Below are 15472 nucleotides of genomic sequence, written 5' to 3'. Positions count from 1 at the left end.
TTAATACAACTCAGGAAAACTACTGAAATTTCAGCTCTAAGCTGGTAATTGATCCTGTAAACTTGTCTGGATTCAGCCGTTTATGGTTAGGTACCAAATTATTTATGTCTGAGAATAGACAAATCTGATAAAAATGTGAAATCTTTCCAGATTATTATTCTGGATATTAATATGAATGTTAATACTTTAATAGTTCTTATGATAAAGCTGTTTGCCTATTCTTTGTAAATAATACGAGAGTAATATGCTCTGATTTGGGAATGTGTGTTAAGAATTACAGCAGGAGGCTGGGTGCGGTGGCTCAAGCCTGTAATCCCAGCACTTTGGGAGGCCGAGGCGGGAGGATCACAAGGTCAGGAGATCGAGACCACAGTGAAACCCCGTCTCTACTAAAAATACAAAAAATTAGCCGGGCGTGGTGGCGGGCGCCTGTAGTCCTAGCTACTCAGGAGGCTGAGGCAGGAGAATGGCGTGAACCCAGGAGGTGGAGCTTGCAGTGAGCCGAGATCGCGCCACTGCACTCCAGCCTGGGCAACAGCGTGAGACTCCGTCTCAAAAAAAAAAAAAAAAAAGAAAAAAAAAAAAAAAAAGAATTACAGCAGGAAAAATTGGTAGCTTCACCATGTAGTATGATGCTTAATTTGAACAACATAATTTCTTATATATGTTTTAAAATTTCAAATTAGCATGAAGGAAATGTGCATTTCACTACTTTAGTCATTTTTTTCCATTGGTTTACTTACATGCTGTAAACCATATCATTTGCATTCTGCAGACAATAGGAATAAGACTGACCATTGATATTTCCTGTTAAATCAAAGTAAACGCAGTAAACGTGGTTTCAAGTATGGCAAAATTCAGAGGCTAATACGGTGTCAGGGGGCTCGGTGTGTGTCTTCACCTACCTTTCTTCTGTTGGTGTGTCGGTGTCATTCTTAACCTGGCTTTCTCCATGTGGAGGCAAAGATGGCTCCTAGGAGCACATAGTTGGTGTGACTCTTACAGCAGTGCCCACTGGGGATTAAAAAAAAAAAAAAAAAAGAGTATTTCTCGTGATCCGCCCACCTCGGCCTCCCAAAGTGCTGGGATTACAGGTGTGAGCCACTACACCTGGCCAAATCTGATTTTTAAAAATGCATTTTCTGTTTCTTATTGTATTCTAAATACACTATTCATATTTCACATACAACTCAATCTCTTATTGACATCAAATAATCTTGGATGATCATTATATAAACTACATTTCATTTATGCCAGGAATGCAATTTTCCTATGTTAATATCTCTGAATTTGGGAGCTGTTATAATCAGTGATGTGTTATACTTTAATTGGCAGCATTTTTTTATTTCTTAGAGCTACATACAAAATTGATGACATCTTAGACTTAATGAAAAGTTGTATTTTTCACACTATATACTTCAACTTTTAATTATGCACTAATTTATACATACTAATCATATAAATGTGTCCTTAAAAGCTGTGTCTTTGTGTTATACTCACTTTGTAATAGTAGCCATTGAATCCTATTTGTCCAACACAAGGTTTGGCATATAGTAATCAATAAATGTTTGTTAAACAAATGAGTGAATAAATTTGTCAATTACTTATTTTTTTGCAAATGTATGTTTATAAAACATCTAAATATATCTATATATTTAGGTGTGCGTGTGTGTGTGTATGTGTATATATACACAGTCATGCATCACTTAACAGCAGAGATACATTCTGAGAAATGCATTGTTAGGCAATTTTGTTGTTGTGTGATCATAGAGTTTACTTACACAAACCTAGATGTGTAGCCTACTATACAAACATATACAAACTATACAAACATACAAACCTATATGTATAGCTATATGGTATGGCCTATTGCTCTCAGGCTACAAACCTGTACAGTGTATGACTACATCGAATACTGTAGGCAATTTTCACGCAATGGTAAGTATTTGTGTATCTAAACATAGCTAAATATAGAAAAGGTACAGTCTTATAGGACCACCATCCTATACATGGCCCATACTTGACTCAAAAGTTATGCGACACATGACTAAAATATATGTAAATATATACAGACACACACATATATATGTGTGCATATATATATAGAGAGAGAATAGTTAAGTACATATAACGAAGATCCAAAAATACAAAACGTACATAAGACAGAAGTTTATTTCTCTGCAGCAGTTGGTGAGTTTGCGGGGAAAGCAGGTGGCTGTGCCCCTCATGGTCACCCAGCCTGTTGGGTTGGACAGGACCCGTCGTATTCCATGCAAGCCTTCTATTTCTGGTCCAAAGGGGCTACGCTATTTGTTTCCATTTCCAGGCAAGAGGAAGGTATTTTTTAAAGGATTCAGAGAAAGTTTAACTTAATGCACCAAAACTTGTACAAATCTTTTCATCTCATATTCCATAGGTCTGAACCCAGTCCACTGGAGACAGCTAGCTGCGAGGGAGACTGGAACATGTAGACTATAGCCCCAGGCAGTCACTTGCTAGTTTAAAATTCGGACAGTTCTGTTTTTTAAGGAGGAAAGAGAAAATGGATATGGGGTGATAATCTCAGTAAGAAGTAAAGGTTCTTGACAGAAGTTTGCTTCTTTTTCCATTTCCTTATGATTTTCTCATAATACCTAGGAAAATATTTTATGAGACAATGAATATAACTAATACAGGTTGAGTATCTGTATCCCAAATGCTTGGGACCAGAAGTGTTTTGGCTTTCAATGTTTGTCAGATTTTGGAATACTTGTATGTATGTGCATAATGAGATATCCTGGGAATAAGACCCAGGTCTAAACACAAACATTGTTTATGTTTTATAAATACCTCAATTACATTCCCTGAAGGTAGTTGTATACAATATTCTTAATAGTGTTTTACACATGAAACAAAGTTTGTATACATTGAACCATCATAAAGCAGAGGTGTCAGGTGTAGAATTTTTCACTTATGGCCTCATATCAGCACTCAAAAAGTTTCAAATTTTTGAGCATTTTATGTTTTAAATTAGGAATGTTCAACCTGGGTTTCCTTGCGTACTTGAACATTAGAAAAATATTAATTTTATTTCAACAATATGTACTAGTGAATATCATTTTGTATAATCATATAATATGTTAAAACAGTTCATCCATTCATATGGGATTTATTGAGTTCTTGTTATGTGGCAGGCATTGAGCTAAACCAGTGGTTATTCTATTGTTATTTTTAGTCACTAGATGTTCAAATGGAGAGGTACGATTTTCATAAAGCACTATAAAATAATCTTTCAGTATGAACATATTTAAGATTCAGTGTAAATAAATGGTCATAATGTATCAATAAATGTTTCTCTCTCCCTTGATAGGTTCTCCGAGTAGTTCGGCTGATTAAGATTTCACCTGCATTGGAAGACTTCGTGTACAAGATATTCGGTCCTGGAAAAAAGCTTGGGAGTTTGGTTGTATTTACTGCCAGCCTCTTGATTGTTATGTCAGCAATAAGTTTGCAGATGTTCTGTTTTGTCGAAGAACTGGACAGATTTACTACATTTCCAAGGGTAAGAATTTTAAAAACGCAGTACGTTAAATTCATTGTTCTTATTTTAGTAATAATGATTAACATCAAAGTAATTTCACTTTAGCAGTGGTTCAGAAGTATTGTCCTATTTTTGATAACTTGGGATAATTAGATTTTAATATTTAAAATGGTCTCTTCTGCAGCGTGTAGGTGTTTGAGACCATTTTCAGCATTGTCAGATTATATATCAATTCTAAAATTCTGGAAATAATCTAATAGAGTTAGGTGCTGAAACCTGAATGCTAGAGTTCTTAGCACCTATAAATTAAAATACAGCAGAATTTTAAAATAAATCTTGCATTTTTGTGTTCAGAAGAGTTGACATATTTTTAATGTTTTATGGTTTACATATTATGTTAGAATCTAAAAGGAAGCTTTTGGTTTTCAATAAAATAAAATTCATAGGCTCTTCAGAATTTAAATGTCTCTCAGCTTTCTCATTAGAATTCACTTAGGCTAAAAAGGAGGTTAGAAATTAATGGATCCATTAACAAAACTCATGTAGGAGATACAGAAGGACCTTGAAATTTAACTCCATGTGGACTTAGAAACGTAAAAAAATACAATGACCAGACAAAGAATGTATATATTTTTACCCTAAGTTGAAATAGTAAGGCCTATTATATGGTGTATTAGTCCATTCTTAGACCACTGATAAAGACATGCTCGACTAAACTGCGTAATTTATAAAGAAAAAGAGGTTTAATGGACTCACAGTTCCACATGGCTGGAAAGGCCTCACAATCATGGTGGAAGGTGAAAGGCACATCTTACATGGTGGCAGGCAAGAGGGAATAAGAGCCAAGCTAAAGGGGAAACCTCTCACAAAACCATCAGATCTCGTGAGATTTATTCACTACCAAGAGATCAGGATGGGGGAAACTTCCCCATGATTCAATTATCTCACACCTGGTCCCTCCCACAACACCTGGGAATTATGGGAGCCACAATTCAAGATGATATTTGGGTGGGGACACAGTCAAACCATATCATATGGAAGAATAATATTAGGGTAAAAACAGCATATATTTTTAAAAGTTGAGCTTTGACAGCAAAAGGGTCTGTACTTTTAATGGACAGTTTAGCTTTATTTTAGGGATTTTTTTTTAAATCTTGTGCTAAATTTATTATTTAAGCTACCAGTGTTGGAATTCATCCTTTTATAATGCAGATTCTTCATGCATGTGCCGCCAAGGATTTGTCAAGTGCCTTTAAAGAGTCTGGTCATTTAGGTGATCTTGGGGATATAAGTCCTCAAGAAATTCTCAGTTGAGGGGAGGAAGCAGTAGGTAAGCACAGGGCACCACAGGCCTTGATGAAGGCAGACACCAGATGCTCTGGGGACCCAGAGGCAAGGCCGATTCCCAGGCATGGGAAAGTCCAGAAAGGCTTGTGGGAACAGGTGGCTCCAACGGCTGCATGTAACCAAAGGAAGTACAAGGGCACAGATTCCCGTCACAGTGACAGCATGTACTAAATGTCTGTGTTGAGCAAATCCTTGTTCCAGAACTTAGAGAGCAAGAACCATCAATGGTAAGAGGAGGACAGAAGGCCAAGGAACTCTGAAGTCGGTTGAAAGTGTGGTCGTATTTGTCATGCCAAACTCCTATCAGCTCTAATAGGGAAGGCACCAGGTTCAAGAGGCTGAAGAAGAGACCCAGAGCCGGGAGAAAAGACATGGGGTTTTATTGAGGGTTTGCATACAGGGCGGGAGTCCAATGGCTGCCAGCTGTTCAGGAGAACCGGACCTGCTTGCAAAATGCATGCAATTTACATAGCATTTTTACTTAGCACACTCTTCCAGCAACCTCCACGTGGAAATCTTAATTCACCCCAGACTCGGGGCCTCAATTCCCTGTACAGCCAGTGTTCCACAGGAGGAATGGGGGCTCAGATGTTCCTCATAGAAAAGGAACCAATCTCTGGGTTGGCCACTCCTAGATTCTCTAGCTCCGAACACACATTCAGGTGTGTCTGGCAAGAAGGGTCATTCTCAGGGTATGCTTGCATTATTGCTTTCAGGTGCACTTACATACAATGTTTAAATGCTGATGAGAGAGGGCGAGTAGATAGTGAGGTTGGAGATGAGTCAGATAAGGAGGATGATGGCAAAGGTTCCTGCAGAGGTGGGAGAAGGCAGTACCCACAGCATGAGGATAAACTTTAGACAGGTATTGAGCTGACAGGTGTCGAGGTGATCCTCAGGATAGCAAGCCAAGCTAAAAGTTACAATCAAGCCTTCGTTCCCTCACTGCAACAGTACAAGCAGGAGGCAAAGGTAGGCACCACTCTCCAGCTTTCCAGCGTCCGGAGGTGTTGGTTAAAGGTCAGGTGGGTCAGCAGGCATGGGAAAGGGAGGGCTCTTTTCCTTGCTAAGCAGTCCTGAACAAAAAGTTCCAGCCATTCCTGCACCCAGGGAGGGGAAGCATAAGGAAGGGATAGGAGTAGAAAGGAACGGAGCTAGCATGGAGGAATGTGCCTCAGCTGGGCTCTGATCAGGAGGCCTCTGCATGGAGGCACCTGGTCTGGGACTGCAGCTATGGCCATGAGCCCAGCTGGCCTGGCAGGGCAGAGCTGATTCATAAATTGCAAGTCCCTCCAGAAATGGCAGTGCCCTGGTCGTGCACCATGTCTAGGGTGGGTATGGCCGTGATCCCCTGGGAGGTCTCCTAGGCAAGGCCTTGCCATTGCCTGTAATCAGGTCTGAATGGATCACACATAGGATTTTGGCCAAGAGCAGGACTCCTGGAGAGGAGGCTGGAGGGAGGCAAGCCAGGATGATAATCACATCATTAGGCCCACCTTCTCTGGGTCTGCCCCTTCACTGGGTAAATAAAAGGAGCAGCTGGCCATCTTTTCCATGGGAACATGGGATGGTTATTGTAAGAGTTAAGGAGGTAAGAAAAACGAAAAGCAGCTCAACAGTCAAAGACGGGTTTATTTTGGAGAATAAACTTGAGAGGGGCTTCTGGCCAATTTTGCTCAGAAGCGTTCTGTCTTACAGACTAAGGGTATTTAAGGGTGTAGGAAGTGGGGAGCTTATTGCAGGTTCAGAATGTTTTTATGTGAGGGAAAGTTTATTGTGGGTTTGGGATGTCTGGTTGGAGGGGAGGCTATCTCGGGATTGTTATGTTTCTGGTTGGAGGGGGTTTATCTTAGGATTGGAATGTTTCAGGTGATGCTGACATTAGGCATTAGGCTGATGTTTGGGGGCTTGATTTGGGTGGTTTTTTAATCAAGGGGAACTTAAAATGGTGGTGTTTCTCCAAGATGACGATCTCCTGCTCTCTCAATCCAGTCCCTACAGTTATAAAAAGGAAGAGGGGTGGAATGTTCTTTCTGGCTACTTCCTGCTGAGCGGGGGTCAGAGGTGGTTTGGTTTGGGGTTGATTGTAGGAGTAATACCATCTGTAGATGCTTTTGGGTAATTGTGAGATGGCCATGATCCTGTCAGTTAAAAAAAAAAAAAAAAAAATCTTTGAAAAGGTGAATTAAGCCGGATAAGCACATTAGTCCTAGGCATATGATTAGGAGAGGGCCCAAGAATGGGATGGTCCATGTTAAGATTTTGTTTCTAAACCAAGAATGTATGTGGTTGTTTTGGTATTCCTTTCGCTTTTTAGCCCTTTAAGTTTTTCAGCAGTATCTCTTATTAGGCCCGATTGGTTGAGATAGAAGCAACATTCCTCACCCAATGAGAGGCAGAGGCCCCCTTTTTCAGCCGTTACAAGATCTAATCCCTGTCTTTGGAGGACTGACTACTGCAGCCGAGGAGTCTAGTTGATCTTGGACTCTTACAAGGCTTTGGGCTATATCTTCTAATAAATCCTAAAGTATGTTAAGGAGTTGGCCCATCTGTCTGCTCCCAATCCAAGCCCAGAGGTTATACATAAGGTGGCCATTAAAGGAATGACTTGGATGTTCCTCATTTTTCTAACATACTGGATGAATGGAACAGGTAAAGATTGATTAGGAAGAACTAGTCCAATGGAGGGAGAAAGATAAACTAGTGTACAGGTTCTGGTCCAGTTCGTGAGGAGCCAAAGATATGTGTTGGTACCACACAAAAAGAACAAACCTTTGTCATAAATACAGGCAGAGTTAGGGAAAGAAAATAAGCAAATTAAAGATGGGATGTTTTTTCTGTCCTGCGATTTTTCACTCCAGGTGGACAAGGAGGAGGCCAGGGAGACACCCACTATAGTAGAGATACAGGAAGAGTTATTTTGTACACATTTAATGCAATCAGATGTTGCACCATTGATATTGAGCCACGGAAAAAGTTGGGCACTAAGGGGCAGACAGGTTAGGCAGGGGGCATTGGTTGAGGGAGAGGCTGTAAACGAGCTGGTTGCAGAAATGCTCTATTTGTTTCAGTTGATACTTGGTAGTCAATGTGGTTACTTTGATGGTCAGAAGGGTGTTTAACAATGATAGTGTGGTTGCATTGGTTAGATGTTAAGGACCCTACAGGGAAATTTCCCTCCAAGGCTGAAAAGCAAAGTGAGGCTTGTTGTAAAAGGGGGGTGTGTTTAGTTATGGGCCCTTCCATGGGAGGGTCTTGGGGCTTAAGGCGTTGTAGAGAGTTGTAATAGGTTTGAAATACTTTGTTGGCCTGATTGGCCCTGGAAGTGAGATAATCTCAGAACAGGGTGTCCTCTCTTTCAAAAAATGAAGCTCCTTTTTGGAGTTTATAAGAAAGGGTTGTATTTCTTATTAAAAGGGGTGTAGGGAGGGCTGTGTACGCTGAGGAAGACAGTGATAAGCATATCCAGCACTCGGGAGCAAACGAAGAGTTAGCTTGCAGCAAGAGGGATTGTGTAACGTTTACAGAGCATTCTAGTTTGAGAGCAGTGAGGAGTGGTTTTATTGGTGAGGTTGATAGGATTAGGGAATTTATATTGAAAGAAACAAGCAAAAAGAGAAAAAAGTTATTTGGGTAGGAGTAAAGTCCTGGAAAGTTCCTTGAAGCCATAAGTGCCATAGAACAGTCAGAAACTGGTTAGGATGTATAATGGGAGCTTCATAAGGGTACCACCGAAGGTCTGTAATAAGGTTGGTTAGGAAGCAATGAAAGTTTGGGAGAGAAAGAGACATAAGCGGCTTATGTGGATTTCTCTTCCTTTTCCTCCAGGATTCAGGTGAGGTGAAGGGAAGTGGGTCCTGTGGAGACACAAGAGAAACCTGAAGGGGTTTTAGATGTGGTTGTTGGGGTAGGTGGTGAAGGGAAGTCTGTTTTCTTGAGAGAAGTATAATGAAACCAGTTGGGGAGTCCCTGGAGTTTTGCTGCCGTGGGTGTATTAAGGATGATCTGGCAAGGTCCCTTCCATTTAGGTGTGAGGAGGGAATGGAGGGTAGGACTGGGATCTTTTACCAGAACCCAGTCTCCTGGCTGTAGGAAGGGAATGGAGGAGTCGGCAACAGGTTGTGGCAGGTATTCATCAGCATATTCCCAAATAAAATGGCAGATGGTATGTACAAGAGGGGAAACGAAAGGAGTTAGTAGAGATGGGACTTGACCCTGAGGTGGAGCAGAAGGGGCGAGTGGTCTCCCATACATGAGTTCAAAGGGGATGAGCATTAAAGATTTACGTGAGAGCACCTGAATTTTTAGAAGGGCTAAAGGCAAAAGTGTAACCCAGTCTTTACATGTCTAGAGTGAGTACCTGGTGAGGGTGATTTTTTAGAATGCCATTCATTTTTTCAACCTTTCCTGAAGATTGAGGTCGATAGGGAATGTGTAACTTCCAGGTAATTTGTAGGGCTTGTGCAAGTGTTTAATTAATGTGAGAAATGAATTCAGGGCTGTTATGACATTGAAAAGAAAGAGGCACCCCAGACTTGGGGATGATTTCTGTTATTAATTTGGAGGTGACATTTAGAAGTTCGTTTGATGGTTGTGGGAAAAGCCTCAACCCATCCCAAAAAGGTATCAACCAGAACTAAAAGAAATAAAACCCTTTTTACTGGGGGGTATATGGGTAAAATCAATTTGCCAATCCTGTACCGGAAGGTGTCCCCTGGCTTGATGGGTTGGGAAAGAAGAGTGTCTAGTGTTGGAATGGGGTGAAGCTTTCTGGCAAATAGAGCATTGATGGCAAATGGCTTTTAACTGTTCCTTTTTATCTGGGGTTATGTGTATATGGGATCTTAAGAAATGTTGTAGAGGGGAATGGCTAGCGTGGAAGAGGTTGTGAATGTCCCGTAGAAGAGTTGTTTTTTTCAGGGTCAGGTAGGACTAATTTGTTTTATGTGAACCAGTTTTGTGAAACAAAAAAAAAAAAACTAATTTGTTTTTATGTGCCCCTGCCATGATTAGTTGTTGTGTTTGCTGTTTTGGATAAAGGGAGGGGATATGTTGTATGAGGGACAATAAGCATCGGGGAATTGGGTGATTGGTTGAGGCATGTTTTGCCCAATAGTCAGCCTCATAGTTTCCTAAAGAAATGTAGCTTTTGTCTGATTGATGTCCTTTGCAATGAATAACTGCAACCTTTTCTGGAAGTAGAGATGCCTTTAATAGATGATGGATGAGTTTTCCATTAATGATAGACTTAGCTGTGATATAGCCCCACTCTCTCCAAATTTGGGCATTGGAGTGGATGACGTTATAAGCGTATTTAGAATTGGTGTACATATTAACTTGTATGTTTTTTGCCAGGGTTAGTGCTCTTATTAGGGCAACTAATTCTGCTTGTTGGGCAGATGTGCCCAAAGGCAAGGGGGCAGCCTCTATGACTCCTCTAGATGGGAGAGAGTGGGTATCATAATGATATCCCTCAATAATGGCATATCATGCTTGGAGAGGAGGGTTTTTTGATGCACTGCCATTTATAAACCAATCTGGGGCTCCCTTTATGTGAGCAAAAGTAAGATGGTGAAACATGGTTAAGAACTTTCAATTAGATCAGAGCATGAGTGTTAGTCGGGGTCTAAAATTGGTATTGAAGGTAAAAGAGTGGCAGGATTAGGCAGGGAGCATCTATGAAGAGAGAGAGCGGGTTGAAGGAGGGTTAAATGTAGGGCTTGCATATGAGAGGATGAGATGGGGGTGAGTGCCTTATGGCTGACCATATCTTGTAGACTGTGAGAAGAAAATACCTGAAGGGGTTTGTAGAACATGAGTTTTTGTGTCTCAGGGATAATTAGAGAGGCTGTGGCCAAAATTTTTCAGAAAAGGGACCAGCTTTTATAAATGAGGTCTGGTTTTTTGGAAAAATATACCATTGGTTGGAAGGAGTCTCCCACAGGTTGGGCTAATAGTCCAAGGGCCTCATTATGAGAACTGTGTAAACAAAGATGAAAAGGTCTTAGGAGGTTTGGAATGTCTAAAGTGTGGGCCTATAATAAGGCACAGTTTTAGATGAGAAAAAGCATGATAAAGGTTTGGAGTGGAAGTGAGTGGTTGGTCAAGATTTCCTTTTGTGTGTTCATAAAGGAGTTTAGCGATAATGGCAAAATTTGCTTCCCATAATCGAAAATATTACACTAATTCAAGGAAGGAAGGTAAGTCCCTTTTTGTTTTAGGAAATGGGATTTGTTGAACACCTTGCTTTCGTGCCAGCAGCATTTCTCGGAGTTATTTGGAGTTATGATCAGTCCTAGGTATGAAACTTTTGGAGATGTTAATTGGGCCTTCCTTTTGGACACCCGCTACCCGCATTCAGCCAAAACATTTAAAATATTGGTGATGTGTTGAATACAATGATCAAGAAAGGGGCTGCAAAGGTGTAAATTGTCCACATACTGCAGCAAAATCCTGGGTTGTAGAGATAGTTGGGAGGTGTCTAATTGAAGTGACTGAAATAGTGAGGGCTGTCTCTAAACCCCTGGTGGAGGACAGTCCAGATGAGTTGTTGGGAGTAGCCTGTGTCAGGGTTGGTCCAAGTGAAAGCATAAAGGTTTTGAGAGGAGGGATGTAGAGGAATAGTAAAAAAGGTGTATTTGGCCAGGCACAGTGGCTCACGCCTGTAATCCCAGCACTTTGAGAGGCTGAGGTGGGTGGATCATGAGGTCAGGAGATCGAGACCATCCTGGCCAACATGGTGGAGCCCTGTCTCTACTAAAAACACAAAAAATAGCTGGGTGTGGTGGCATGTGCCTGTAATCCCAGCTACTCAGTAGGCTGAGACAGGAGAATCACTTGAACCAGGGAGTCAGAGGTTGCGGTAGATTTTGCTACTAAATGTACTATAATTAAAAAAAAAAAAAAAAGGACCTTCAAGTATTCTCAGAAATTTTTAAATTTTGGAGTTGTGAATAAGGGCTGTGGGCCTCTGTTTTAAAAAAAAATGCATTTAAGAGTCTGTACTTCTGTCCCTACAAGTCCGATTGTGCATCAATGCCCCATTGCTTTTTAGCTATGTGATACTGGGCAAATCATTCTTTACACTTCTATTTTTCACATCCAAGATGTAAGCAGAAATGTGCTTTTTTTCCTTCTGCATTTTGTGTATTAAATAATATACAAAGATGACACATCTGGGCTTAGAAAGTATTCCTTAAAAGACTAGATTATACCCTATGTAATATATTTGAAATTGATAATATTATCTGTATAAATGACAAGGCTGCTTTTTAGATCTGTTCCTGACTTAGCCCCTCGATATTTGCTCTATTTTCCAGCTATAATAGTAACCAAGTAGTATTACATTTTCAGATCTCCAATTACTCAATTGCACCATTTTGCCTGGTTATTTTGACCATCTTAATGAAAGCAGCTCAGCAGCTCCCAGGCCCCCCAATCAGTTATTCCGAAGCTGACAACGGTGACAGCCTGCATGTGTGAAGTGACTAGAAGGAGTATATTTTTCCTTTCACATAAAAGTTATTGAAGGTGAAATCCATGAAGAATAATAAAATTTTACAAGGAAATGTTAAAAAATATTACAATTATAAAAGTGGTCATTATCATCCCTAATCAAATAAAGCACCACCAATTGGTAGTACTTGCCTGATAGAAAATCACTCAGGAAAGATGATTAAAAACACATTTTCCTCAAGGCTAGATTTGTCTTCAGACACTTATCCCTGGGTGTCTTTCCCTCCCTTCTCTAGACATTATCCAGTGGTTGAGTGCTTAAGATAGGTTGGTTAATTACAGTATTAGCCTAAGGCACAGGACATGACCAGAACAAATTTTCTGCAAGAAAAATCACATGATGTATCACAAAGTGAAATAGAGACTTTAAAAATCAGCAATTGTCTATGTTATCTTGACTTGGAGGCTGCCTACCAGCAACATTTATAGGGCTGCAGAATGGTGTGGGAAAATAAAGTGTGGAAGCACTTGGGAGGCTTGGGGAGGGCACTCACCCTGAATCTGCTTCAGCACTATTTACCAGGTGGGTAGTCTTGGGTGACACTTAATTTGTCTGAGCTTCATTCATTTTTTAAATGGTAATAATGTCTATCAGGCATGATAACTAAGAGCCCTACTTACAGATGGTAAGACTGAAGCTCAGAGAGCTTGCATAACCCACACAAAGCTACACAGCTGGACAGCTGGATTTGAAGTTGTCTATTGCTCCTACCAACTATTAGCCATTAGGTCACTTGTAGCCAAGCAAACACACTAGAAAGTGTTCAGTTAGGAAATATTTATTGAGTGCCAAGAATATAAATATTTTGTCAATCTGTACCTGGAAGGAAAGGCCTCTGGAATAGTTCATCACAAACTTCCCAGAGGACTTCAGGAAATCAAGAAAGGTATAGAGGTGTTAACATTTTGGGGAATAACCTGTGAGTGTTAGGAATGATCATATCAGGATCCAAAACCAGCACCTGATATTCTCTGTGCCATGGCAGAAATACCATTTGTCTAAGAAGATCCCACACATGAGACAGGTGAAAGGGTGTTTCAAGTGACAGCTTGTGAAGAGGTGTTTGAATGGAGAATGAGTAACAAAGCTGAACCAACACGAACATCTGTCATCCTTACATACTGGGTGAGGCTCAGCATGCCAGATTCCTTTTCCCAGTATTGTTCATTCCTCCAGGATCCTCATTACCCCCGATCATTCCCCTTACCCTATCCAATGAGAAATGTCTGCATAATTCTATTGCAAACACTTTGGCTGCAAGTAACAGAAAACTTGATTCCAGCTGACTTTAAGGAAATTTATTCCATAAAATTGAAGCGATTAGGTAGCTTTCAGGAAGTAGGACTGGATCTTTCGTTGAAATTCTCTTTATTGTTGTTGGAATTGTCAGTGTTCCCCCAAAAATGTATGTTGAAATCACAACTCCCAGAACCTCAAAATATAACTTTGAGATAGAGGTAATCAAGTTAAAACAAAGTAATCAGGGTGGACCCTAATCCAATATGACTGATGCTTTTATGAAAAGGGAAAGGACAGAGACAAACATGCATAAGAGGAAGATGATGTAAAGACACACAGTGTATTAGCCTGTTCTCACATTGCTATGAAGAAATACCTGAGACTGGGTAATTACAAAGAAGAGAGGTTTAATTGCCCACGGTTCTGCAGGTTGTATAGGAAGCATGGCAGCATCTGCTTGGCTCCTGGGGAAGACACAGGAAACTTACAGTCATGGAAGAAGGCAAAGGGGAAGTAGGCAAGTCTTATATGGCCAGGGCAGGAGGAAAAGAAAGAGGGAGGAGGTGCTACACACTTTTAAATAACCTGATTTCACAGTGACTCACTCACTGCCATGAGAACAGCACTGAGAAGATGGTGCTTAACCATTCCTGAGAAACCACCCCTATAATCTAATCATGCCCACCAGGCCCCACCTCCAACACTGAGGATCACAATTGAACATGAGATTTGGTTGGGGACACAGATCTAAACTGTATAACACAGAGATATGGCCATGGGACTGGAATGGCATCTACAAGCCAAGGAACATCAAAGAATTCTGGCAAACACCAAAAGCCATAAGATACAAGGGAAGATTGTTTCCCTAGAGCTATAAGAGGGAGTACAGCCCTGCCCTGCCAACACTTTAATTTTAGACTTCTAGTCTCCATAGCTGTGAGACAATACACTTCTGTTGTTTTAAGCCACCAGGTTTGTGGAGCTTTGTTACAGCAGCCCTAGCAAACTCATACAGTGACCTTCTCCATGGGTTGTCTTCCTATGTTAGCAAAATGGATGTGACATTTCCAGGCTTCCTGATAACATCTAGAGGAATATGTGGGTCCTCTGTTCCCAGGCCTCCTCCTTAGGACCAGGAAAACCTTTCCTATCATCCCTTTCCTTCCAGCAAACTTGCTGTCATCTCTCATTGGAAGGATTGAGTAACAGGGTTATTCCTAGAATTAAAATAACTAGCTTCGATTAATCACATGGGAAGAAATTGATGTTATGAAGACAACCACTTGGGTTAGACCCAATACCTGCACAAGATTTCTCAGCTCTGTCTCCAAAGCTGCTCCCACATTCCCCATGCAAACAGGGTTTGTAAATAGACATGTGGTAGAAAGCTGCTGTTTAACTCCTTTCGCCAGAAACATCTGGACCCCAGATCCTTCCCAAGATGCCCAAATAGGTACCTGCAAAGCAGCTAGCATGGGGCCGGACACAGAGTAGATCAGTTGTGGATTCCTGTTCTTCCTGTTTTTATGGTACTGGTCGGTTTCTGTCACATACCATTGACATTACACACGGGTCTTATTGCCTTCACTAGTCTACAGGTGTCTTGAGGTTGAGAACATGTGCATTCCTTACACCTCCAAGAGCACTTAACACTGTGCAGTGGATCTGTAAGCATCAGTAAGTAGAGTCAGAAAGGAAAACAGCCAGGACTGCATCCATATACAAGCCCAAGAGATGGAGAAGTGATGCTCGAATTCTACTTAATGGAAAAACAAAGAATGCTATGTTGATAGAATTTAATAAAACAACTTTGTCATCTCAAGCCAATAACTTTCTGTTCTAGTTTGGAC

General features: G+C 40.8%; 1 protein-coding gene across 2 annotated transcripts in view; it reads left to right on the top strand.

Annotated features, from left to right (window-relative positions):
• The window catches only part of NALCN (sodium leak channel, non-selective), a 349771-nt gene that overhangs the window by 169824 nt on the left and 164475 nt on the right, over positions 1 to 15472 (top strand). For both annotated transcript variants that reach the window (XM_065533451.2, XM_015439488.4), the window contains exon 13: positions 3350 to 3541. In XM_065533451.2, the coding sequence (XP_065389523.1) occupies positions 3350 to 3541 (192 nt within the window). The remainder of the gene's footprint in view (positions 1 to 3349; positions 3542 to 15472) is intronic.

Source organism: Macaca fascicularis, chromosome 17 (genome assembly GCF_037993035.2).
Source record: "Macaca fascicularis isolate 582-1 chromosome 17, T2T-MFA8v1.1".
In the NCBI taxonomy this organism is placed as follows: Eukaryota; Metazoa; Chordata; class Mammalia; order Primates; family Cercopithecidae; genus Macaca; species Macaca fascicularis.
This window is presented reverse-complemented; position numbering and strand designations above follow the sequence as displayed.